The sequence below is a fragment of the Spea bombifrons genome, chromosome 7 (assembly GCF_027358695.1).
Source record: "Spea bombifrons isolate aSpeBom1 chromosome 7, aSpeBom1.2.pri, whole genome shotgun sequence".
Taxonomy (NCBI): Eukaryota; Metazoa; Chordata; class Amphibia; order Anura; family Pelobatidae; genus Spea; species Spea bombifrons.
Window position 1 is genome coordinate 17,260,124 of NC_071093.1, and position 27,110 is coordinate 17,287,233.

Here is a 27,110-nt window from a genome sequence, read left to right on the forward strand (position 1 = left end):
AATATGAAAAAAATAGTTAACATATGAATTTATATTTACTAATAACTTTGTATTAAAACCTAGTTTGAGAAACATTTGTTGTTTAATAACCTACAGAAGACTGTTCAATGCATGATTACAATGTCATGCAACATATTCCATACTAATACAAAACACTCCTCCTCCGTATTTGCCCAATTATAAGACAAGGTTTTTTCCAGAGCATCTGACTATGATCCAGATCCCCCGCAGCTATGCAGGGGACCTGGATCCTCCTGTGTTATGCCCCCTCTCCCCAACTTACCAGTGCTTCTGAGTCCCCGCTCAAGCGGAAGTTGTCTACGCGAATCGCGTAGAGCTCTACACGCTGCCCGGACTGAGCACCGGGGACTCAGTAGCACCGGTAAGTTTGGGGGAAGGAGTGTTAAATGGGGGGGCATAAGGCATTTCTGGAGGCAAAGTTCTCTGTGAAATGCCTTTTAACCCCCTTAATGCCACTCTGCCTCCAGAAATGCCTTTTAACCCTCTATACGCCACTCTGCCTCCTGAAATGCCTTATACCGCCCTATATGCCACTTTGCCCTATAATATGCCCTTTAACCCCCTAAATGCCAGAGTGGCATATAGGGGTATAAGGCAATTCTGGAGGCAGAGTGGCACATAGGGGGTCAAAAGGCATATCATGGGGCACAGTGGCATATAGAGGGTTAAAAAGCGTATCATGGGGCACAGTGGCATTTAGAGGGTATAAGGCATTTCTGGGGCAGAGTGGCAAGCCTGGGGCAGATGTGCATAACTGGGGGGGGCAGGTTGAAAAAAAGGAAATAAAAACAAAATATTTTTCTCAATCATAGCTTTTATTAACAAACAATTGTTCACATAGTTTACATGAATTAACATTTACTGGTACAACTTTTTTCCTATAGGGTCGTCTTATATTCAGGCTCTTTTTTCATAAATTAATATTCAGATTTTGGGGGGTCGTCTTATAATCAGGGTGATACGGTATATCACTTGCAGGGATATGTGTTCAGCTGTACACATCTGCTGCATGGAAAATAATTGGGCAGCAACAGAAGCGGCACATGCATATGAAAGATTTTACAGTATGTCCCTGTGGATTTGTTAAAATAACACCGCAAAAATGAAAGGGATCATGCATATGATGGCTTGAGAGTCCATTTAAAAGCTTTTCAATACTTTGAAACGTAGAAAAAACAGGAAATTGTGTAAAATGCCCACTTTGTCCACAGGAAATTGGTTTTCACAATAGATACAGTAAAATTGTATTTGCAAGGGTTTTAAAACAGTCATATGATGTATTAAAAGATGTTAACACAAAGCTCTGGATTTTTTTGTATTCTCTGCTGTTTAGTGACACTTATAAGCACTAGCGCATTGAAAAATGGAAGTATTCCATGCGCATCGATCAGACACACACTTTGAAAATCTCCACAACAGAAAAAACCCAGTAGTGATAGTTGCTCATAGGGGTTGCAATTAGATACCCATATTGTAAACATTTTAAAAGCTGTATTGATAGCATTTGCTAAATGTATTAAATAACAGACCTGCTGCACAGTCTGTGTAGCGTAATCTGAAACAAAATAGAACCCGATATTTTTACTAACAAAATATGACAAATATCACATTTCAGCAGTTTTAACGTGTGCTGGATATGCAAACAGATACGCCGACTAAAGGAAAACCACAAGCATCTAGGATCACTTTATCCATGACAATATTGTGCCTGTATGGTGCAGAAACTTCCGCACAAGTCTTAAGAGATAGGAAAGATGTCTGATGCAACACAAAGTCAATGCAATGAACACAGTTGACATTTGCTGTGAAATATGAACAGGAAAGCTGACTAGCCCACATCAGTGCCCAGCACAGATGCAGAGGGCTGACAGAGATGCCCTATAGAAGCTCGGACAAATGATTGCTGGAGGGTGGGAAAACCATACAATAAGCTTGGATCAAAAGTAGTTTTTGTTTTATTAGAAAGTCTCTAAGTGGGTACTTCTTACAGGCCTTATACATTAAAAAATAAGCTTTGGCAGGTCTTTAATGCAACCTGGAAACTAACCTGGTGACAAGTCATACTTGTTCACAAAACTAGTAAGATTTTACTTTTGAGGTTTTGACTTTGTTGATCAATGACAGCCAAAGCACACATAGTAAAGAGTACCCAACTAATAACTTATTTTCATAAATGTAATACTATGCCGAGGGCTAGATTTTATCCTGTTACAAAGTACCGTATTTGCTCGATTATAAGACAAGGTTTTTTTCAGAGCAAATGCTCTGTAAAATACCCCTAGTCTTATAATTGAGGTCGTCTTCTAATCAGACCTCAAATACAGGTCTGACTATGAGACTAAGATCCAGATCCCCGCAGCGCTGGAGGGGACCTGGAATCTCCTGTCTGGTAACCTCAGCTGCTGCCGGCACTTCCACCGAGGCTTCTATCACCGAGCGCCGGCGAAATCGCAGGCAGCAGCGGAGGTTGCCTACGCGCATTCCTTCCCTAGCGCTGCAGGGAATTTTCTTCTCTGGCAGCCAGCTAACTTCGATGCACGCAGACAACCCCTGCAACTGCTGGCACTTCTGCTTCTATGATGGAGTACCGGCGTCACATGACTTTGCGGTGCTCAGTCATAGAAGCCACGGCCTCCACCCGCTGCCCCCACCAGACACCAGGGAGTCAGAAGCACTGGTAAGTTGGGGTACGGGAAAAAGGCTTTTCTGGAGACAGAGTGTCCCATGATATGCCTTTTAACCCCCTATATGCCAGAGTGTCAAATAGGGGTATAAGGCATTTCTGGAGGCAGAGTGGCATATAGGGGGTTAAAAGGCATATCACTGGGCAGAGTGGCATATAGGAGGGTATAATGCATATTAGGGAGGCAAAGTGGCATATAGGGGGATATAAGGCCTTTCTGGGGGCAGAGTGGCAAGCCTGGGGGCAGATTTGCATAACTGGGGAGGGGCAGGTTGGCAAATAAAAGGAAATAAAAACAAAATATATATTTTCTTTTATTAAATATGAAAAAATAGTTTACATGAATATTTTCTAGTAAAATAATTCAGATTTTGGGGGGAAAAGTTCTGACATGATTTATCTTTGTCTCATTCTTTAACATCACAAGAACCTGGCATTTTAACGAGAGTGTGTAGACTTTTTATATCCACTGTATATTATATATATTCACATATACATACACAAAGGTGTGGTTTAGTTATTATAAGCAGCTTTGGTCTATATTTTACAAACAATCACAGGAAATATCGCCTTCATAGTAAAACATTCATATACTGAGTTTATAAACTGGTGGCTTTGGCAACACCCAGCAGCATCAGTGTTCACTGGTGTTGCAAGGCTTTCACAAGCTTTGGTTTTACCCCAGAACAGATTGGTGTGAAGGTCACAGGAAGTCAGGAATATAACAGCATATTTCTGTAACATGTATGTTTAGTTTAATATTGCAGGAGATGATTAGTATTAGAGGCACGCACACTGTAAATGCTGCACCTGCAGAATGAGATGCTCAAAGTAGAATCTGATTGGGGGGGGATATCTGATGGGCTCTCCGTAATAAATCTTCCCAGATCTTGTCAAGATAAAAATGGCCATCATAAATCTTTGCAACTAAAAAGCGCTATTGTTAGCACTTTTATACAGAGGCGCCACAAGAGCTGTAAAACACCGAACACCACATCTGTCCCTTCCAACCCAATATGTGGTCTTATTGAGGAGTATGGAAATAAGAGTTTTAGAAAATGTGCAGCGTTAAATGGGAAATTGTCACCTCCTTGCCAAAGTTAAAATAAGTATGTTAAGTAATACATAGTAAATGTTTTATTTCATTTTAAACTTTTGATTTAAATTACCTGCAGCATAGTGTGTAACATCATCATCTAAGTACGGAAGGTGCTTATCCCCCAAAATTTCACATTTTCAGCACAGTGCAGCGTCCCACAACATCATGACGTCAGGTACGTTTTTCAACACACTGTTTCACCTAAAACTAGCTAGCAAAGCACACTATATACATCCTACCTACACAGCTATACCACTTTTTATTAAGTGGGTGTTCCCCTTTAAATACCTTGTAATAAAAATCTGATCTGTTTTAAGAAGTTTGGAAGCAGCTTCAACTGCTATGACATTCAGCTTTACCACAGTCGTAATCATCCAAAGAGGTTAGACAGACAAAATGTATATTATAGAACAATTGTTATCCTACACCGCTAGTTATATAGCAAGATGTTTTTTTTTGTTTGTTTTTTTTTAGAGAGCAAATGCTCTGAAAAATAGCCCTCGTTTTATAATCCGACCTCAAATAGAGGTCAGACTATAACACCAAGATCCAGATACCCCGCAGAGCCGGATGCGTGCAGACATTTACCAGGTGCCAGAGAGGAGTATCCTCCGCAACGCTGTAGGGGACCTGGATCCTTCTCTCCGGCAGCCGGCAGGCGTCTGTCTGGTGCACAGACAGCCGCTACAGCCCTCCATTTCCGCCGGGGCTTCCATGATGGAGCACCGGCGTTACATGACCTTCCGGTGCTCAGTCATATAATCCCCAGCGAAAGTGCCGGCCAGCAGCAGAGGTTTGTCTATGGGCATCGCGCACACGTTCACCAGCTGCCCCCACTAGACACGTGGGAGTCTGGAGGTGAAGGGTGGCATATAGTAGGGCACAGTGGCATATCTGGGGGGTATAAGGCATTTCAGGTGGCAGAGAGACATATAGGGAGTATAAGGTATATCTAGGGGGCAGAGTAGCAAGCCTGGGGGTAGATATGCATAACTGGGGGGGCAGATAGGCAAATAAATGGAAATACAAACAAGAACTGCATTTTTCTCAATCAGTTTTTATTAAATATGAAAAAATAGTCCCCCCCAGATATGCCTTATGCCCTATAAATGCATACCCAGACCTGTACCCCATGCTTCAGACTCTCCGGTGTCTAGTGGGGTAGCCAGTGGGCGCCTGTGCAATGCGCGTAGATAACCTCTGCTGCTACCTGGCTCTTCCACTGGTACCTCTACTTCCGGTGCATCATGCAGACGTTCACCGGGTGCCATAGAGGAGGATCTAGGTCACCTGCAGCACTGCGGGGAATCCTTCTCTCTGGCAGCCAGGGAACGTCTATGACTCAGTACTGGAAAGTCATGTCACGCCGGCGCACCGTCACACAAACCCTGGCATAAGTGCCAGATAGTAGCGGAGAAGAGGACCCAGGTCCCCTGTAGTGCTGTGGGGGAATCGGGATCTTAGTCTTGAAGTCAGATATAAGGGGTATTTGCTCTGAAAAAAAACCTAGTCTTATATTCAAGCAAATACGGTAAATATGTTTCTATGAAGATTTTAAATTTTAGTGTCACATTCAACCATTATAGCGACTGTATATGTAAGTGAATTGTGGCTATTAAAGAATTACCTGGTTCATTTTTAATTCACAGACAATGTATTAGTAATAAGGTAATCAAGGTTTTGAATGTTGTTAAAAGTATAAAGCGGTCTCTCAGTCATACTATGCATTAAGAGGAGACATACAGTCTGCATTATTTATGCCACCTCTTCTCACACTTATGTTATTTAGTTAGACAACTTTTAAGCAAAGTGTCTGTTTTCATGGATATTCCAAACTACAGGGCCCAAACAGGCTATGCGCTATGAACAAGATGCTTATTTTAAAGGGAAACTCCATTTCCAAACAGCCCCACCTAAGAATACATATACAGTACTTCCTATTCTTTTGATTTGAATGATTATTCATGTATTTTGTCCTATTGTTAAGTGCGCTATTCCAAAAAATAGCTCTCTCCAGTATGCTCAGCAGATGAATCTTAGCAGACTTGTCATTTTATTATGTCCCCTGCATGTTTAAAAAATCACAAACATTTCTCAGTATATATATACTGAGAAATGTTTGTGATTTTTAAACATTACATCAACAATGTATCAGTGTCTACTTTTCTATCATATGACAGTTGTATTTTCTGGGCTAAAATTATGAACGGGACAAAAGTCTACAGCTCTGCCTTGCCAAAGATTCAACTACAGCCTACCTGGGTGATGGACAACAGCATGAGCTATGATAACCAAACTGCAACATAAAAGCACAAGAAAGAGCCCAGTCCAATAAGATAACCAGATAATTGTATTTGTAATATAATAATAAAAAACAACATTTGGAGGTCTGTAAATTTGAGGAACCATTACTGTGTGACAGACTGTCAAGTTAATTACAGAACATCTCAGCAGTGCTGTTTTTTCGCAGACATTACATTGATGTACAGCGCATTTTAGGGGATTATTAAAAAAAACTTCTAGCAAGATTGGAAGAGCTCCATATCATACAAGATAATACTATGCTTTTTGAAATCCCACTTAATCTCCTAAAGTCAATAATTTATACACTCTGAGGAAGCCTGTGCTAGGCGAAACACGTATGTGTATTATTTTATATTAACCCTTTGTTGGTTTTTATTGTTTTTTATTACCAAAAGTTTAAAATAAATAAGTTTTTTTTAAAACTTTTTTATCTTGCTCCTGGACCTTTTTTAATTTATAAGACAAAATATCTTGTCAGCCACAACTATATCCTTGGTGGGGATTTTACCACCTAATTCTATCATTGCTCACCAAAAAGGAACTGTGGACACTCCAGACTGCTTCAAAGGCTGAGGCTAAAGAAATTCCAAGGCAAGGATTATACCACCTAAATGCACATCTTGGGGCTAACTGAAGAAGCCCATATTACATAGTGCTGCCAAAGAAATCTTTAAGGCGAGGATTATATCGCCCAAGCGTATACTTTGGGGCTAACTGAAGAAGCCCCCACCAAATGTGAGTAGCCCTTTGTGGCCTTCATTTCAAACAAAAATAAGCTTTGAGACATATTGCACTATTGTGTTTTTTTTCTTTTATATATTTCATACACATCCGTGAGAGCGCAGCCACTAACCCCCTTGTGAACTACTCTACCTGTCTAAGCCAAGAAGAGGAAACCTTGGCAAGTGGTTCTGCTGCTACATCATCATCTACAATAACTTTGTTTTAAAAAGGACTTTTTATTTTTTTTAATTTTTATTTATTTTTTTTTTTTTTGTTGTTGTTGTTGTTGCTTTTAGCGCTTTTATCCTACCCCTTTTAAGTTTACAATAATTTATATCTGCCATCACATTAGACATTCTGATACAAGGAAATTATGGATATCATTATTATCATACATTTTTAAAAAATTTTGATTTTATACACATGCATATTTCCATTTTATAGCCCAAGGACATGCACAAGACTGAAATTACAATAAAATTATAAAGGTTATTATAAAAGATGAGGTGGATATGTAGACATTAGACATAACTCTCAAACATTCACTCCAATTGTAAAGGATTTTCCATGAAAAAGACAAAAGGAGTATAAAATGTATATGGTAATTATATGCATATCATGTGTGTGTGTGTGTATATATATATAGATATAGAGATATATCTATATCTATAATGTTCACTCAAATTAAGGAGATGTTAAGCACAATAGAATTTGAGCAAATACTGCAGGTTGTCAAAGATCTTCCTTGAGTCATTTTGTTCCTGTGAACAGACAAGAGATGGGGACTTGTGTAAATGCATTGGCGCCGGCGTTATAAATATATATAAAATATAAGAAAAGGCTCAAGCTTGTGAATGCAGTACTGTTTAGGTTTTTTTAAACAACGATATGTAAAGAAGGAAATGGGTTGTACAGAAATGCGAAAACCAATTTCAGGATTAACCCCTTAAGGACCAGGCTGTTTTTAATTTTTTTGTGTACAAGTCTTATTTTTTTTTTTTCCAGAACGAAGAAGGGTTTTCTTTAAATACCATTTTTTGATCATATCACAATTTCCTATAAGCAGAAATATGGTAAAAAATTGAAAACAAGCCCTGTTTCTCAATCTTATTTGGAAAATATTTTACTCGTCTACAAAACTGCTAAATAGATTCTACTATTTGTCCTGAGAAATACTAGTTATAGGGCAGTAAGTACAAGTATTTTTTTGCTATTTCAAAATGATTTTTTTCAAGTCTGGTAAATCTGTCCCCACGGGACATCTTTGAAGTCAGTCACTTCAATTTACTCCCATCAAAATATATATTTTTTAAAAATAGACACTCCCTAAGGTATTTCAAACGCTGGTATTTCAACACTTTCCTTATTTGGGGACGAAAAGGCCACATTTGAGACATGAGCAATTCAGGTTTTCAACTTGGAATTTGACATCTGGTCCTTCTTCCCCCATGTCCTACTTGGGACATCTTTAAAGGCAACCAATTCCCTTTCAGTTTTCCCTTTACGTTAGAAAACTAGACACCCCAGGGTATTTTAAATAGTGGTATTTTAAACACTTTCCTAGCCAAGGCTCATTGATGCCCATGAGGGACGAAGGCTGGCTCATGTGGTCAATTTCAACAGACAAGCTACTGTTGCTCAAATTGTTGAAAAGGTTAACGCTGGCTCTGATAGAAAGGTGTCAGCACACACAGCGCATCACAGTTTGGGGCTGCATAGCTGCAGACCAGTCAGGGTGGCCAGGCTGACCCCTGTCCACTGCTGAAAGCCCCTACAATGGGCATGTGAGCATAAGAAGTGGACCACAAAGCAATGGAAGAAGGTGGTCTGGTCTGATGAATGATGTTTTCTTTAACATCATGTTGATGGTCAAGTGAGTGTGTCTCTCTTACCTGGAGAACACATGGCACCAGGATGCACTATGGAGAAAAAGGCAAGCCGGCGGAGGCAGTGTAATGCTTTGGGCAACGTTCTGCTGGGAAACCTTGGGTCCTGCCATTCCCGTGGATGTTACTTTGGCACATACCATCTATTGGGTGGTTGCAGACAGACAATATACACTCTTTCATGGACACAGTATTCTGTGATAGTATTAGCCTCTTTCAGCAGGATAATGTGCCCTACCACGAAGCAAAAATGGTTCAGGAATAGTTTCAGGAACACAACAATGAGTTCAAAGGTGTTGAAAACCCCAGATGTCAATCAAATCGAAGATCTGCCGGATGTGCTTGACAAAAACAAGTCCAATCAATGGAGGCCCCACCTCACAACTTACAGGACTTAAAGGATCTGCTGCTAACTTCTTGGTGCCAGATACCACAGCACACCTTCAGTTCTAGTGGAGTCCATGACTCGATGAGTCAGGGCTGTTTTTGAGGTAAAAGGCAGACCTACACAATATTAGGCAGGTGGTCATAATGGTATGGCTGGTCAGTGTATGTCACTGTTCAGCAACATCTCCCTTATACAGTGACACCACCCATGCATGGGTTTGTGAGGTTGTTTGGGAGACAAAACATTGGGAAGCGCACAATTTTTTATTTTACCATCAGGCCCCCAATGTCCTATTTGGGACATCTTTGAACCAGGTCAATTCAATTTATCCCATCAAACTAAATATGTTTAAAAACTTTCAATTCATTATTTCTACCACCATCCTTTTTTTTAAAGCACATTGTACTTTAGGTGTGAATTTATATCCCTTGGTATATGTCACTGTCAAACAATGCAGCAACATCTGTTCAGCTACCTCTCCTGCCGGGTTGTCTGGGGGCTAACCTAATTTGCCACTATATCCACTTTATACATGGACCACCTAGAGCAAACGTACTTTAAACTAAACAGCCTTTAAACACAGCACAGGGTGCCTCACGTCACTCGCTTTACCGCACACCCTCAGGAAAGCATAGTACGCCAAATTTGCGATGGCAAATGAGAGGGAGAGTACCATATGCCAGTATGTGCATACTCTAGTGTTAGACTCGGTGTGTATATGTATAGGGCCAGAGTCAATATGTCTACTGTATTCTAGTGCCAGATTCACTGTATACATAGTGTTAGAGTGTGTAATTATATACATCAGCCAGTGTGTGTGTGTCTGCATGTACATAAGAGTGTGGTGCTAGCCTGTATGGTGTTGTATATGTTACAGTATGGTATTAACATGTGTATGTCAGCGTATAGTGCTAGAGTGTGTGTTGGTGTGCGTATTAGTGTATGATGTTAGCGTGTCTATGCTACTGTATGTTAGAGTATGTAAAATGTATGTCAGTGTGCGGCAAGGCTCAACATAGTGTCAGGATTCTATCCTGACTGCAGGATAGTTAAAGTTTTACCCTTTGTTTGCTATAATGAATGTGCTGTGTATTTCTGTTCAGCTGTGTTTTGTTATGCTATTACCCTGCCTCCCTCACCTGAAGCCTAGACCACTCACATCTTACCTAATGAACAGGCTTGATATCCCTGCCTCCCAGTAACAGAGTTGTGAGTTCATTAAGTTCTTTGGAGCCACAGTTCATGCCAGACTCTGGATCTATCTATTGGATTTACCTGGCTGCTTGTTACCTTTTTGACCCGGACTGCCTTTTGGATTTACCCTTTTGCCAGCCTGTTACCTGTTTGACCTGGACTGCCTACTGCAGGGCTCGACAAATCCCAGGCGCCAGGTCGCCATGGCGACTCAGAATTTTGTCCTGGCGCCTAGGAGTTTGTCAGCCTCTTACATTCACAAAAAATGCCCCCGTGTCACCACGCGGGGGCGCTGCTGTTGCTGTCTGCCCAGGAGTCTGGGCAGACAGCACAGCCACTCAGAGCCCGCCCCCGAGCCTGAGATCACTCCCACGGAGTGATCCTGTAGGCTGAAACCGCGATTGCAGAGAAACCTGCAATAGCGTTTTCAGCTGCCACAGGCAGCTTCAGGAAAGGGGGTTCAGTGTTGATTGGGTCCCCACACAAGTGTGGGGACCTGACACAACATCCCCCTGCTGCCTGATCGCTCCATGAGAGCGACAGGGCAGCGTTAACCCCTTCAATGCCGGCATTTAGGGGTTAATTCCCGTTTTTCAAGGGGCTCTGCTGCTGGTGGTCTGCCTGGAAGTCCAGGCAGACCAGCAACAGCAAAAACGAGCCCCCACAAGCCCTTTGATGACTCCTGTAGGCATGGAAGCCTACAGCAGTCATCAGAGACTCCCCCCTGCAATGGCTGGTCTATAGACCAGCAATTGCTTCCCAGCTGCCAGAGGCAGCTTCAGTGACAGGGGGAGAGGGTTCTTTGGTCCCCACATGAGTGTGGAGACCAGCCCCAACACCCCCCTGCTGCCTGATCGCTCCATGAGAGCGACAGTGCAGCGTTAACCCCTTCAATTCCACAATTGTTTATAACACATTCGTGGCATTGCAGGGGTTAACATTTGTCCCCACAAGCTTGTGGGGACTAAATATCAATCAATGCTGTGCTCCAATGGAACATCAGCATTGAAAGTGTTAAAAAAATATATCAAAAAAAATTATTTAAAAAAAAAAACCCCCAAAAAAACAGCACTGACCTGAAAGTCCAGGGTGCTTCCAGGTCAAATGCTGTGAGTTTAGTAAGTGGGCTGATGATGATCAGATCACTCCTAACCAACTGTTAGTTTAAAAAAAAATCCTGGCTCCTAACTTTTTTAGCTGGCGCCTAGATTCACAACAAATTTGTCAAGCCCTGGCCTACTGGATATCCCCTTTTTGCTTGCTACCTGTCTCAGACCCCTTTTGGATACTTACCTGGACTTCTCTACCTTCATACTCCACAGTAGTCTGTATACATGATATGCCTCCTACTCTGCTGCTTTGTGTAATATACCTATAACCAAACATTCCGCATGTGTCATTTGTGAAGTTTGTTTCTATCACTGCGTTCTTACACTCCTGCGCTCTGGACTCCAACATCCAGTTAAGGGCTGCAATATGATGAGCCTGACACGAGGCCTGGGTGCCATGGATAATATATGAAAATAAAAAATTGTGAGCCTGAGCTAAGAGTTCATTATTCTCCAAAATAAAATTCAAAACACACTCTTACAAAGAAAGAAAAAAGTACTTCATAAACATTACAAGTTCTTGTGGGAGATAAAGAAGATGCAAAATGGTGCCCCATGATCTGTAGTCACAGATAACTGCTAAAGTCCACCCCAGCCAAATACTGCTCCCAGATATGTTAACACTGAGTTTTCTCTGCAAAGTCATATGAGGACATGCTTCAATAAACACAGACATTACTAATGCTCTAATGGAGCCGAGAGGAAAATAGATAAATGATCAATTTTTCATTGATTTTTCCTGTTAATGACATCAATGAAAAATATGAAATACTAGAGCAATGGTTTCAGAAAAGAGTAAGAAATGACACCGGACTACATCAAGCTTGAACACGAGAAGAATCATGGGAAAATGGTTCATTACACCACTGTATGAATGATAATTGCATATGGTAGCATGAATTATACACAAACGAATACATGACAGGGGAAGAAGGTTTGTTTTTAGTACTGATGGCTTCTAAACAACCTCTGCTGATGCCGGCACTTCCGTTGGGGCTCCTATGGTTAAGTATAGGAAGGTCATGTCATGCCGGCACTCCGTCATAGAAGCCCCGGCACAAGCTCCGGCAGCAGCGGAGGTTGTCTGTGCGCATCAACCTATTTGAGGTCTGATTATAAGATGACCTCGAATATAAGACAAGGGGTATTTTTCAGAGCATTTGCTCAGAAAAAAAACCCATTGTCTTATAATCGAGCAGATACAGTAAAATGCCTGCCAAACTCTACAAAAAGTAGAACTGGGCATGATGAAGAAGGCTCAGCTGGGTTCAGTCTCATGCTGGGACTGAGAGACCACGGCCTGCTGACCCAGCGGTATACCCGATTTGTGGGTGTCACCGGACAGGGGGTTGCAACAAGGATGGAAAAGCAACAAGGATGGAAAGCAGTTGACAGAAGAACCATAAGCAGTGCAGAAATATTAACGTACTCTGTCGGTAGCACAGTATAGTGAGATTCCTAGCTATGGTACAGAGTTTCAAGAGGGTAGGGTAAAATGAACAAATCAAAACATGAAAAAATATGGAAAAACTTTTTCATACTGTAGACATCATTTGTCATGTAATCCCGAACGGATTTACTCTAACTACAATATAACCTAACTTTGAATAAGGACTAAAAACACTTTCAAGACCCAAGTTTTAGATACCACGAGTGATGGACAAAAACAGACTGCTGTTGCCATCAAACTTGGAGTTAACTGATAAGATGAACAACCCACTTTAAATTACATACTTGCATCTTGAGCTACATGAAACTGTGCATATGTGGGCAGCAGGCGTAATTCTCCAGAACGCCAGCTAAAGCCCTCAAAGGAGGATGGAAATAAGCCCATGAGAGTATGGTGGGACTGTTGGAAGATTATCACTGCTCAATTCCCTTTTTGACTCAAAAAATAAATAAATATATAGCCTCACATCAAGACCTATCACTCTGCTACTATCGAAAACTACTTAAGATTTTTTATGAAGGTATGTCTTCAAACCAAAACCAAAAATCGACTTTACCAAGAACAGGAACGTTTACAAGCGGTCATCAACCACAGCTTGTATAAAAGAGAAAAAATGAAAAAAAGAGAGTATGTCTTCTGCCTCAAATAATTAAACACATGTAAAAGAAAAGCTGGAGATTTAGATTGCAGCAGAGGGTATATGAATAATTAATAAATGCTTTTGGCCCATTAACCCAAAGCTAATTCATCTCATCGATTCTGAGTTTCAAGGCTTAACCTTCGAAAACATCACTTGACCTTCAGAGATCAATTAGGCTCCTCAGAGTATCATGTTTATGCTCAGGATCTTATTTCTGTCAGTCAGATAAACAACCCATCAAATCAAATCATCTGAACTAGCTGAAGTTTAAATAATATTAATTCTGCTTTATCTGGTCTCAAACAATACACAAAAATCTACCCAAGCTTAAGCATTATATTAATAATAGTATTATTATATCAAAAGAATACAAAAAATAGGTCTCCAGGTTACTCAAGTTCAGCCATGTGTTTTCCACAATAAAATTTCCTCCGGTATCTGTCTGGGATTTGTTTAAAATCAATGAGAACGCTTGCTGTGCATGGGGGACTGAACAGATCCCCCGCATGCTGCATTCGCCAAGTGAATACTGGAGGAAAATATATTGTGCGTAGGGGGATATATTTGGCCAAACACATCTCCTGTACTGCAAATAGCCACAAAAGAGAGTACACCCCTCACATTTTTGTTAGTATTTTATTATATCTTTTCATGTGACAACACTGAAGAAATGACACTCTGCTGCAATGTAAAGTAGTGAGTGTACAGCCTGTATAAGTGTAAATTTGCTGTCCCCTCATATATATATATATATATATATATATATATATATATATATATATATGAGGGGACAGCAAATTTACACTTATACAGGCTGTACACTCACTACTTATATATATATATATATAATATATATATATATATATATAAACTCAACACACAGCCATTAATGTCTAAACCTTGGCAACAAAAGTGAGTATACTCACTAAGTGGAAATGTCCAAATTGGGCCCAAAGTGTCAATATTTTGTGTGGCCACCATTTTCCAGCTCTGCCTTAACCCTCTTGGGCATGGAGTTCACCAGAGCTTCACAGGTTGCCACTGGAGTCCTCTTCCACTCCTCCATGACGTTGCCACGTAGATGGTGGATGTTAAAGACCTTGTGCTCCCCTACCTTCCGTTTGAGGATGCCCCACAGATGTTCAATAGGGTCTAAGTCTGGAGACATGCTTGGCCAGCCCATCACCTTTACCCTCAGCTTTTTTAGCAAGGCAGTGGTCGCCTTGGAGTTGTGTTTGGGGTCGTTATGTTGGAACACTGCCCAGCGGCCCAGTCACCAAAGGGAGGGGATCATGCTCTGCTTCAGTATGTCACAGTACATGTTGGCATTCATGGTTCCCTCAATGAATTGTAGCTCCCCAGTGCCGGCAGCACTCATGCAGGCCCAGACCATGACACTCCCACCACCATGCTTGACTGTAGGCAAGACACACTTGTCTTTGTACTCCTCACCTGGTTGCCAGCCACCACACATGCTTGACACCATCTGAACAAAACATGTTTATCTTGGTCTCATCGGACCACAGAACATGGTTCCAGTAATCCATGTCCTTAGTCTGCTTGTCTTCAGCAAATCGTTTGTAGGCTCTTGTGCATCATCTTTAGAAGAGACTTCCTTCTGGGACGACAGCCATGCAGACCAATTTGATGTAGCGTGCGGCATATGGTTTATACACTGACAGGCTGACTCCCCATCCCTTCAACCTCTGCAGTAATGCTGGAAGCATTTATATGTCTATTTCCCAAAGACAACCTCTGGATATTACGCTGAGCACGTGCACTCAACTTCTTTGGTCGACCATGGCAAGGCCTGTTCTGAGTGGAACCTGTCCTGTGAAACTGCTGTATGATCTTGCCCACTGTGCTGCAGCTCAGTTTCAGGGTCTTGGCAATCTTTTTATAGCCTAGGTCCAACATGCGTCCCGCAGGCCAAATGCGTCCCGCCTGACCTTGAGGTGTGGTACGTGTGAGATCTGCAGCTAGGACAACCGGGATCGCAAGGGCCCTGCTGCTTACCTGTGGGAGGGTCCTTTGTACTGAACAGGGGAAGCTGTACAGTACAAGAGAAGTTGCTCGCACAGACTGAACAACGCAGAGGGAGGCAGCGTGATTGAGGGAATGAATCTGTGAGTGAATGAATATATAAAATCGGTGTGTGTGATAGCATGTGTCGCAGGACAACTCCACACACCAGCAGAATAAAAGCAAAATGTGGTTTATTGTAGCTTTCTTTCAGGTCCACAGTGTTGCGCTTCACAGTGTAAATAAACAACAACAAAAAAAACAAAAATCCTACTCCGTCTTGGAGACTACCTATACAAAATTATTCTCTTACTAACCAACTGGCCAGCTAATCCAGTCCCAGTCAAAGTAGTAACAGCACAACACTAGTTTGTTTGGACTGTACTTTTCTTGCCTTAGGGCCTCTGGCTTGACTGCCTCTCTCCCTGTTTCAGACAACTAATGCCTCTAACGGCCGCCCTTCAAACACCTCAGTGCAGGTAAATTGGATCCACCTGCTGACTTCCAGCAATTAACCACCTCATGCTGGGAATATTGAGCGTTCCAACAACCTGCCACTGATATAGACAGACTCCGTTACCTTGCCACACGTTATCGAATTTTTTTGTCCAATTTTGGTGCGTTAACCACACTTTTATTTAACCCCTTGATGACAATTGACGGTCCGGGCACGTCACCGGAAAACGAACGGTTAACGACAATTGACGTGCCAGGACCGTTCGCTTTCTGCACCCAATTGGTGTTGCTGAGGCATTCAGCAGCGCCACGATCGGCACTAGGGGCCATGTCTGGCCCCTCCCCAACGCGTCAACATCCGCCATACATTGTATGGCGGTGGACGCCCGTTTTAAAAGCGTTTAGGAGGCTATCAATGATCACCTCCTAAACTTAAATGGTGTCGCTGGAATGCCTCGATCAGGAGGCATTCAGCGACACCAAACACTTACCCCAGGACGGGCTGTGAACCCTCCGGAGAGCGGTCACAGCCGGCAGCGGCCCAGGAAAAAAATAGAGATGAAAAAGTTCGCTAGATGGTCTCCAGACCCTCTAGAGAACTCTGGCTCCACTTGCAGGTTGAATACAGGTACTGCACTCAACCATCCAAATCAATGGAGCCCAGCTTTCTAATCACAGTGTGATTAGTAAAAATAAATTAAAAAATAAAAAAAAATTATAATAATTAGAAAAAAATAGTTAAAAAAACAGTAAAATGTAAAAAATAATTTCCCACTGATGTCGCTATCAGGGGAACCTTCAAGTTGAAAAAAATGTACAAAGAAATTTAAAAAAGGCAAAAAAATTAAATATAAATATATATATAAAAAATATATTTTTGTGAGCAAGTCCTAAAATTAGCACATAAGCTTGCATGGAAACAGTTAAAACCAATTCTCACATGGAAAGAGTTAAAATACTGGCATATTAAATGCCCATGGGGTGTCTACTTTAAAAAAATGTATGATCTGATAGGGTAAATTGAATTGGCCGGGTTCAACAATGTCCCAATTAACACGGGGGGAAGGATGGCCACACATCTAATTTCCAATTAGAAAAATGCACACGTCCCAAATGTGGCCTTTTAGTTCCCCCCAAAAATGACAAACCCATGCATGTGGGGTATCACTGTACTCAGGACATGTTGCTGAACACATATTGGGGTGTTGTGCGACAGCGGCATATACCAGGAGCTGTAAATTCATACATAAAGTAGGTGTGTGGGGGAAAAATACACACAAAAAAATACTACCGCAACTTTGAAAAAATGCTGGTGGTAACATGTGTGCATGCAAAGAATTAAAATACCAGCATTTAAAATACCCTGGGGTGTCTAGTTTTCAAAAATATATGGTTTTATTGGGCACACTGAAATGGCCCGGCTCAAAGATGTACCAAATAGGGCAGGGGCGTCCAACATGCGGCCCGCGTGAGATCGGCAGCCAGGATCACAAGCCCTGCCGCTTACTTGTGGGAGGGCCTATTCTCTGCTCCAGTCCTGCCTCCTCTGTGGGGAGAACGAGGGAGACCGCGCCCCCTGCTGAAGTCTGTGAGCGGCATCGAGAGCTGTAGTAGGTAAGGGGGTGGGGGAGGTTGTTTTAATGAGTATGCCTGTGAGGGAATGAATGTGTGAATGAATGAGTATATGAATGAATGAGTGTGTGATAGCATGGATGTGTAAGTGCTGGAACCTAGGCATGATGGGACTGTGATTTCTGGCTAGCTGCCCCCCTTGTGTATTGATGCTGCCAGCAGTATGGGGTCTGCACTTACAGCCACCCTGTACCAGCATGTACTGGCTGACTTGGCATGATAGGAGTGTGATTGCTAACAGCAATCCCAATCCCGTTATGCCTAGGTTCCAGCATTTACTGGTTGCCTGGGTATGAAAAGAGTGTGTTTGCTGTTAGCAATCACACTCCCATCATGGCAAGTCATATTGTTGATTTTTTTGTCCAATTGTGGTGTGTCACTTTTAATAAAAGTGTGGTTACACACTAAAACTGGACAAAAATTACTGGTACAATGCCCAGCCAACCAGTACATACTGGAATCTGGGTATGCCTGAGATTGCTGTTAACAATCATAATATATACATTTTTTTGTACAATTTTGGTGTGCAACTTACTTTTAATAAAAGTATGTGGGGGGGTCATTTTCAGTTTTGGCTAAGTGAACCCTGAATTTTCGGTTTTGGTCCAGAATTTTCATTTCGGTGTATCCCTAAAATAAATAGAACTATTTCATTTTAACTTATCCAGAATCCTGAATTTGTAGTCACAAAACTTTCTAGGCCCAGAAATCAGTGAGAGGAAAAGTAAAGGTTTTGTGTCATTTACTTTATTTTAATCTGCATATCTTATTAAAGGCCATATTTTCACATAGTGAAAAATGAGTGCGCCCCACACATGTATACAATTCTGATGAAGTGGCCCACTGCAGAAAAAACTTGGACACCCCTGAAATAGGGCATGGGCAGTGGATCCCCAAATGCCAAAGTTAAACATTGAAAAATGCGCATACCCCAAATGTAGCCCTTTACCCCCCCCAAACAGCCAGGCAATATCATACATGTGAGGTATCGATGTACTCAGGAGATGTTGCTGAACACATATTGTGGTGTTTTATGACAGTGACATATACCAGAACCTTTTAATTCATACCTGAAGTAAAATGCGTGTGAAAAAACAAATGCAAAAAAATTACTACCACAAAGTTTGACAAAGACTGGTGGTAGATATGGTGCATGGAAAGAGTTAAAATACTAGCATTTGAAATACCCTGGGGTGTCAAAAATATATGACTTGATGGGGTAAATTGCATTGGCCGGCTTCAAAGATACCTGAAATGGCACATGGGGGGAAGAATTACCAGATTTGGAAAAAATGGCTTTGAAATAGCAAAACGGTACCTGTACTTATTGCCCCATAAACGTGTAGAAAAAAGCAAAAAAAACATTGGGTATTTCTAAACTCAGGACAAATAGTAGAATCTATTTAGCAGGTTTTTTCATTACCTTTTATATATGAGTAAAAGATTTTTCAACTAAAAGTTAGAAAAAGTAATTTTTTTCTAAATTTTTCACCATATTTTATACTTTTTTAATAGTACATAATATGATACAATCAAAACAATGCCATCTAAAGAAAGCCCTTCTTGTCCTGAAAAAAACAATATATAATTTGTGTGGGTTCAGTAAAACGGGAAAGAAGAAAATTACAGCTAAACACGAACAGCGCAGAAATGTTAAAACGGCCATTGTCCCAAAGGGTACAAAAAGTAAAGTCAGCCTTTGTCACGAAGGGGTTAAAGTAACACACCAAAATTGGACAAAGAGATACGATAACAATATTAATTTATATATGATTGTTAACAGCAATCATACTCCTATCATGCCCATGGTTGCCTACCAGTACATGCTGGAATCTGGGTATGCCTGAGATTGCCGTTACCACACACACATATATATATATATATATACAGTATTTGCTCGATTATAAGACGACCCCCCAAAATCTGAATATTAATTTATGAAAAAAGAAAAAGCCTGAATATAAGATGACCCTATAGGAAAAAAGTTTTACCAGTAAATGTTACTTCATGTAAACCAGGGCTTGACAAATTTGTTGTGAATCTAGGCGCCAGGTAAAAAAGTTAGGAGCCAGGATTTTTTTAAACTAACAGTTGGACAGGAGAGATCTGATCATCATCAGCCCACTTACTAAACTCACAGCGTTTGACCTGGAAGCACCCTAGACTTTCAGGCCAGTGCTGTTTTTTTTTTTAAATTATTTTTTTTTAACCCTTTCAATGCTGATGTTCCATTGGAGCACAGCATTGACTGATATTTAGTCCCCACAAGCTTGTGTGGACAAATATTAACCCCTGCAATGCCACGAATGTGTCATACACAATTGTGGGATTGAAGGGGTTAACGCTGCACTGTCGCTCTCAGGCAGCAGGGGGGTGTTGGGGCTGCTCTCCACACTCACGGGGATACCAAAGAACCCTCTCCCCTGTCCCTGAAGCTGCCTCTGGCAGCTGGGACTCAATTGCTGGTCTATAGAGCAGCCATTGCAGGGGGAGTCTGATGACTGCTGTAGGCTTCAATTGCCTACAGGAGTCATCACAGGGCTTGTGGGGGCTCGTTTTTGCTGTTGCTGGTCTGCCTGGAACCAGGCAGACCACCAGCAGCAGAGCCCCGTACAAAACGGGAATTAACCCCTAAATGCCGCAAAATTCTCTGTCGCCATGGCGCCTGGGATTTGTCGAGCCCTGATGTAAACTGTGAACAATTGTTTGTTAATAAAAGCTATGATTGAGAAAGATATTTTGTTTTTGTTTTTATTTCCTTTTTTTCAACCTGCCCCCCCCAGTTATGCACATCTGCCCCAGGCATGCCACTCTGCCCCAGAAATGCCTTATACCCCCTAAATGCCACTGTGCCCCATGATATGCCTTTTGACCCCCCTATGTGCCACTCTGCCTCCAGAATTGCCTTATACCCTTATGTCAATCTGGCATTTAGGGGGTTAAAAGGCATATTATGGGGCAGAGTGGCATATATGGGGGTATAAGGCATTTCAGGAGGCAGAGTGGCGCATAGAGGGTTAAAAGGCATTTCTGGAGGCAGAGTGGCATTAAGCACGGAAGTTGTCTACGTGAACCGCGTAGAGCTCTATACGCTGCCCGGACTAAGCACCGGGGACTTAGAAGCATCGGTAAGTTGGGGGGGGGGGATAACACAGGAGGATTTACCGGTGCATCCGAGTCCCTGGTGCTTAGTCCGGGCAGCGTGTAGAGCTCTACGTGAATCGCTTAGAGCTCTATGCGCTGCCCGGACTAAGAAGGACCGGTAAATTGGGGGAGGCATAACACAGGAGGAAGATCCCCCCCATTTAACACTCCCTCCGTCCTCCAAACTTACTGGTGCTTCTGAGTCCCTGGTGCTTAGTCCGGGCAGCGTGTAGAGCTCTACGCGCTTGAGCGGAAGTTGTCTACGTGAATCGCGTAGAGCTCTACCCGGACTAAGCAACGGGGACTCAGAAGCACCGGTAAATTGGGGGGGGGGACAACACATTATAAGACGAGGGGTATTTTTCAGAGCATTTGCTCTGGAAAAAACCTCGTCTTATAATCGGGCAAATGCCGGGGAAGCTCTGGTAAGTTTAGAGGAGGGAGGGAGGGAGTGTTAAATGGGGGTTATAAGGCATTTCTGGAGGCAGAGTGCTCTGTGAAATGCCTTTTAACCCCCTTAATGCCACTCTGCCTCCAGAGTGGCATATAGGGGTATAAGGCAATTCTGGAGGCAGAGTGGCACATAGGGGGTCAAAAGGCATATCATGGGGCACAGTGGCATTTAGAGGGTTAAAAGGCCTATCATGGGGCACAGTGGCATATAGGGAGTATATGGCATTTATGGGGCAGAGTGGCAAGCCAGGGGGCAGATGCGCATAACTGGGGGGGCAGGTTGAAAAAAATTGGAAATAAAAACAAAATATTTTTCTCAATCATAGCTTTTATTAAAAAAAAATTGTTCACATGGTTTACATGAATAAACATTTACTGGTAAAACATTTTTCCTATAGGGTCGTCTTACATTCTATTTTTCATAAAATTTTTTTCATAAATTAATATTCAGATTTTGGGGGGTCGTCTTATCAATCAATCAAATAAAGCAAATACGGTAGTTTTTAAAACTATACATCCTAAGGTATTTTAACCCTTACCATGCACTAATTCCACTACAACCCTTTGTTGTAGTTATTTTTGCCAACATTTGTGGTAGTTTCTTATCAAGATAACCTTTCCATGGACCTAAGATTTACCTTTCAATTGCAATGCTTTGAAATGTCAGGATGCTGGAGCATCAATAATGTCCCTTACTGAATTTCTGTGTTTCAGAACAAATCTCCTGAAGGGGCGAAAAGGATTTACCCACATACTAAATGCCACAAAAGCATGTTCTTGAAACTTCTGCGCGTGCCACTACACGCAGGCTCACGTGCAAAGCATTCCCAGATGACTTAATCCTAAGAGCCATGTGATCGGTGCGATCACCAACCACAGCGTTCACATTCATCCATGTTAGTAAACATTGGCTTTTTCTCCACTCTCTCTCTCCGTTGATGTTGTGCTGAAGTAAGAGACAGAACATTGTGATCCATTTTAACACTGCATTCCAAAGCTCTCCACATTTTAACCCCTTGAATCTCCTACAGTTCACCGTGAGCCCTCCAAAAAAAAAAAAACCCTTTCCTTTGTGAGCCAGCTCCCTCCTTTTCTTGATTAAAAAATCCTCAGCAGTCAACAGCCTGCAGTATAATTTAACCCCTTGGTTAGCCGGCAGATATATATATTAACTATAGGTTTTGTTTTTAGTTTGTTGTGTAAGTTAATTCAAGTTTTCTTTTTGACATCACTCCTTGCTCAGAAAATGTGCAGTCAGAAAATGTCCTTGTTTGGGATACATTTTACTAGCGGGACCCCCCCCTACTGCCTCCAAAAAGTATCCCCATAAGTGGTGCAGTGTGCCCCCAAAACAATTCCAGTTACTACTGCCCTTCCTGCCTACCTCTGACAGGATTACCTAGAAAAAAAAAGTGCTGCACTACACCCAACATAGTACAGTTTAAAAATATTTTCAAAAGTTTAAAAAAAGAGTTTGTTTTTTTAAGTCTGGTTTTACTTTCAAAAATATACTATTCTGGGATTCTTGCTAATTGGTAGGGTGCTATCAACAAAAGGGGAGATGTGAGGATAATTGAAATTGGCACATAACCTACACAAAAATCCTAAGCAAACTTATGGCATGTCCTGTACCACAAAACAAAATTATGCACATGGGGTTTTTCCCCATAATCGATAGATCCAGCTGAACAGATTTTGGAATATTTCTCTGCAGTTGTACTCAGCCAGTGTAAAAAAATCCAAGTAACAAGTTATTATGGCACAATTCAGAATGTATTTGTGTCCAAATGATCCTAGAAAAATACTCTGGGTTGTCTCCTTTTGTTGGACTAATTTATGAAAGTTATATGTAAATTTGGTATATTTTCCATCAATACGCTTGTGTACTTACATCATGGGGTGTTTTTGTCAACTTAACTACTTTAGCAGAAATTTACACAGGTAAAACTAAAAATATATTGTAACAGGTTCACGGAGAGAACTGTAATAACTCCCAGAGATCACCCATATGTAACCTCCTGTTGTCCCCGAAATCACTTCCAGCACCAGTCAGCATGCAGACCTTGGAACCCTGCTATGTGTACCCAATAAGTAGACAACTGCCGTGAATTGAGTACAGCAGGAATGAACAGTTTATTGTTGTAAAACGTAGACTCATATATTCACAGAACTTCATTAACATTGATAAACAGGTACATGTAGACAACCCAACCTTTAATCCCCCTGACAGCAATCCTATTGATGGGATTAATTAAACAATGGAGTTTCAACCTGTGCTATCTTTGTTTGACAGCCAGGCGGGAGCCATATCCGAGTACCTTGGGGCCTTGTATGACAGGTCATTCTGTCACATATCTCCCCTTTTAAAAAGAAGACTGAACTGGGGCCAGACCCCAACCGGGTCTGCAAGCAGTTCAGTCCGAGAGAACAGCCCCGTCGCTCCTAGAGTTGTGGATGCAGGGGGCTGGCAAGAGGCACCTGTCCCACTAACCAGTCCTGGGGAGCACTTAGAGACTGGGGAGTTCGGGTCCCATAAGAGGACAATAGTCCCACTCGCCAGGGCAGGGAGACAGGGTGCTCTCCAGCGGCCCCAGTGATGGACAGTTCCATCACACACGCCATCACATATACCGTATTTGCTCAATTATAAGACGACCCCGATTATAAGATGACCCCCCAAAATCTAAATATTAATTTAGGAAAAAAACAAAAAGCCTGAATATAAGACTACCCTATAGGGAAAAAAGTTTTACTAGTAAATATTAATTCATGTAAACATTTTTTTTCATATTTAATAAAAGCTATGCTTGAGAAAAATATATATATTTTTTATTTCCTTTTATTTGCCAACCTGCCCCCCCATTTATGCACATCTGCCCCAAGAAATGCCTTATTCCCGCTTTATTTGCTACTCTGCCCCATGATATGCCTTTTAACCCCCTATATGCCAGAGTGGCATATAGGGGGTTAAAAGGCATTTCTGGAGGTATATATATATATATATATATATAAAACTATATATAAACTGCTAACAGCAATCAAACTCCTATCAAGCCAAGGCAGCCAGTACATGCTGGAACCTGGGGATGATAGGAGTTTGAGTACAGCCTCCCTATTCCATGCTACCACCCCCCCCCTTACACATCCATGCTATCACACACACACTCATTCACAAACATTTAAATACTCATTCATTCCATTAATCACACATACTTCACACATTAATCACAAAAAAACTCCCCCATCCCCTTACCTGAACTGCAGATCTCTCACTCGAAGACTTCTGCAGGGGCCCGGCTGTGCGAGCAACTTCTCTGGCCCCACCCCCAGAGGAAGGAGGGGGAGGCAGAATTATGTGACACTTTGCTAGCCTCCTGCTGCTAATAGAAGAGACGCTGCTCGGGACCAAAGCACCGGTAAGCAGCCTGGCCCCAGCAGACATTTTTTTTGAGGTCTAATTAGAAGACGACCTCGATTATAAGACGAGGGGTATTTTTCAGGGCATTTGCTCTGAAAAAAACCTTGTCTTATAATCGAGCAAATACGGTATATCTTTTTTTTTAAATCCAATTTTTAAATACCATTTGATAACTATAGCTAAAAAAGGTATCAAAAGAAAGCCCCATCTTCCCGTTGAAAAAAAAAAAACAGTATACGTGTAGATGTATAAAAGATGGACTATGCATAAAATTGAACAAAGATATGGTAAAAAAGCCAAAAAGGCTCTGGTCACAAGGGGAGGGGGTAAGCCATAAAAGGGTTAAACTTCCAGGGGCATGTTTTTTTAGTCACCAACCACCCTGGACTATGTCATGGCAGTCTACACTTTTCTGGACGATCCTGAGCAATGTGCATTTCACAGCAAAATGGGCTGTGCTTAGGTTCAATGACAAGTGGAGTATGTTTTGGTGCCAGTGCTGCTATCCAACACTCACAATACAGCCACACATACAGCATGGGGCAGAATAATGGCAAGGAAAGGAAGGACTAGGGCTGCATAAAATTATACAGATATGCCAGGAAAAAGTAAACCCAGAATAGCTATTAAAAGACATACCCCTTGACTGTTTATGCTACTGTGTTGTGGTTCAATTTTTAAAGGGACACTCTAGTCATCAGATGCGCTTTACTGCATGATAGGCCCTCACCTCCCCACCTCTCTTGCAGAAGTATTGGTTCTGCTCAGTGGGTTTATAAGCCAACAGGCCTGGCAGCAAATGAATAGAGGGCAGGATTATGATGACTTTCACGTGTACAATTTGCCCACTGGTTTTTGCATACAAGATATCCCTTGTGGTCAGTAGAAAACTAAGCATGATGTGCTAAAGTGACCAAGTAAAGTGGCCATTGCTTAAAGAACACCATCCAAACAGTAAAGCATGGTGGTGGCAGCATCATCATGCTGCGGGATGTTTTTTTATCGGCAGGGACTATGAAACTGGTCAGGAATGATGGAAGGCGGTAAATACAGGGAAATTCGTGAAATACACCTGTTTCAGCCTTACAGATATTTGAGACTGGCAAGATGTAGGCCTGAAATAAGGGTGTAAAATTTTGTCATGTGTTTGTATTCCCATATCTTTCTCACTCTCTCTGTGTCCGGAAATTTTCTAACAATAGGATGACCCACAGATCTCTGTGTCCATTTTAGCAGATGTGGTCTCCTACAGATGTCTGTCCATTTGTCGTTCACATTATGTTTATGTAAATTCATCTTGCCCTTACCTTTTTTTTCAGAGACTACACTCTGTCTGTCTATGTCCAGCTTTTTTGTCAAATTCTGAAAATCAATCTTCGTAGTAGCAAAGATATTAGAGGTTAAAAATGACCAGTCCTGTAAAGTAAAAAGAATACCTGTTTAAACACTTCATGATTCCAAACACATTACACAGACCCGAGGTGGCAACAGTCATACACTTCTCCAACCACATAACAATATGGCTGTCTTGTCGAACTCTGTGGGAAATTAAATCCAATGATGCTTAACTACAATCCCAAAAGAGATTATTTATCATAATCTGCAGCATTGTGCAATGAGAAAATGAAACATATCAGTGCACCACAAGCAATTTGGATCTTGCAACCTACAAAATACCGGTTTTTGCATTTGACTGAACATTATAGGAGATGACTTCATACTGCAGTTGTGACTACTGCATACATAACTATTTACTATTGTGAGCATACCATTTTCCCCAGTGTTGAGGTCGAGAAAGCTGTGGGTTAATCAGACTGACATAGTCAGTGGCCAAATTGCGCGGTTGAGTTTGTAGCCTAGGGTCCTTTAAGTTGCAAACGGACCGTTATACAAGTGAGGAGGGAACCTGCAATCCAGGTGCATTACCCTGCTACAGGTAGTTATGTAACTCACCTTCCCTTCATGTTGTAGCTCCTCTGGACATGGTGCTTTTTGCTCCGGAACAGCAGACGATTCCTCCTCCGCCGGGATACCGGATCGCACCGCGGCGTGGTGTAACTTCTGTCGAGCACGTTTTACCTTCCCAACCATCTTTAACAATTCCGGAAGTGAGAAACACGTTTCTAGGGCAACCGTGTGTCTGTACAACAAAATGTCCCCCTGAAACATAGCGCTGCTGTGACAACAGTTCCGAGGTCTGCAGACGGTCTAATTTATTTTACCCTTTTGTTACATATTTTAAAGTAGTTGGAGTGTTACCACGTTGAATTTCGCGAATATACTATTAACGTGCAGGAGTTATCTTTTGAAAACCATGCTGGTGGTATTAAGATGGCTGAAGGGACAAATGGCCTAATGGGCAATTTTGTATTATTTACATCTCTGTCAGTGTCCTACGGTCTGAATCCACCAACATTGTCCTATCCTAGAAGTAGGTGGATTAGTCAAATGGGTAGGAATATGCTTTATTAAATCAGACATTTTTGAT

The 27,110-nt window shown here is 41.7% G+C and overlaps 1 protein-coding gene across 1 annotated transcript in view; it reads right to left on the minus strand.

Annotated features, from left to right (window-relative positions):
• The window catches only part of SLX9 (SLX9 ribosome biogenesis factor), a 47,753-nt gene extending 20,996 nt beyond the window's left edge, over positions 1–26,757 (minus strand). The window contains exons 1-2 of the mRNA XM_053472260.1: positions 26,576–26,757; positions 25,930–26,038 (exon numbers count right to left, since the gene is read on the minus strand). Coding sequence (XP_053328235.1) covers positions 25,930–26,038; positions 26,576–26,713 — 247 coding nt within the window. The 5' untranslated portion in view covers positions 26,714–26,757. The remainder of the gene's footprint in view (positions 1–25,929; positions 26,039–26,575) is intronic.
• Positions 26,758–27,110: the final 353 nt, after the last annotated feature.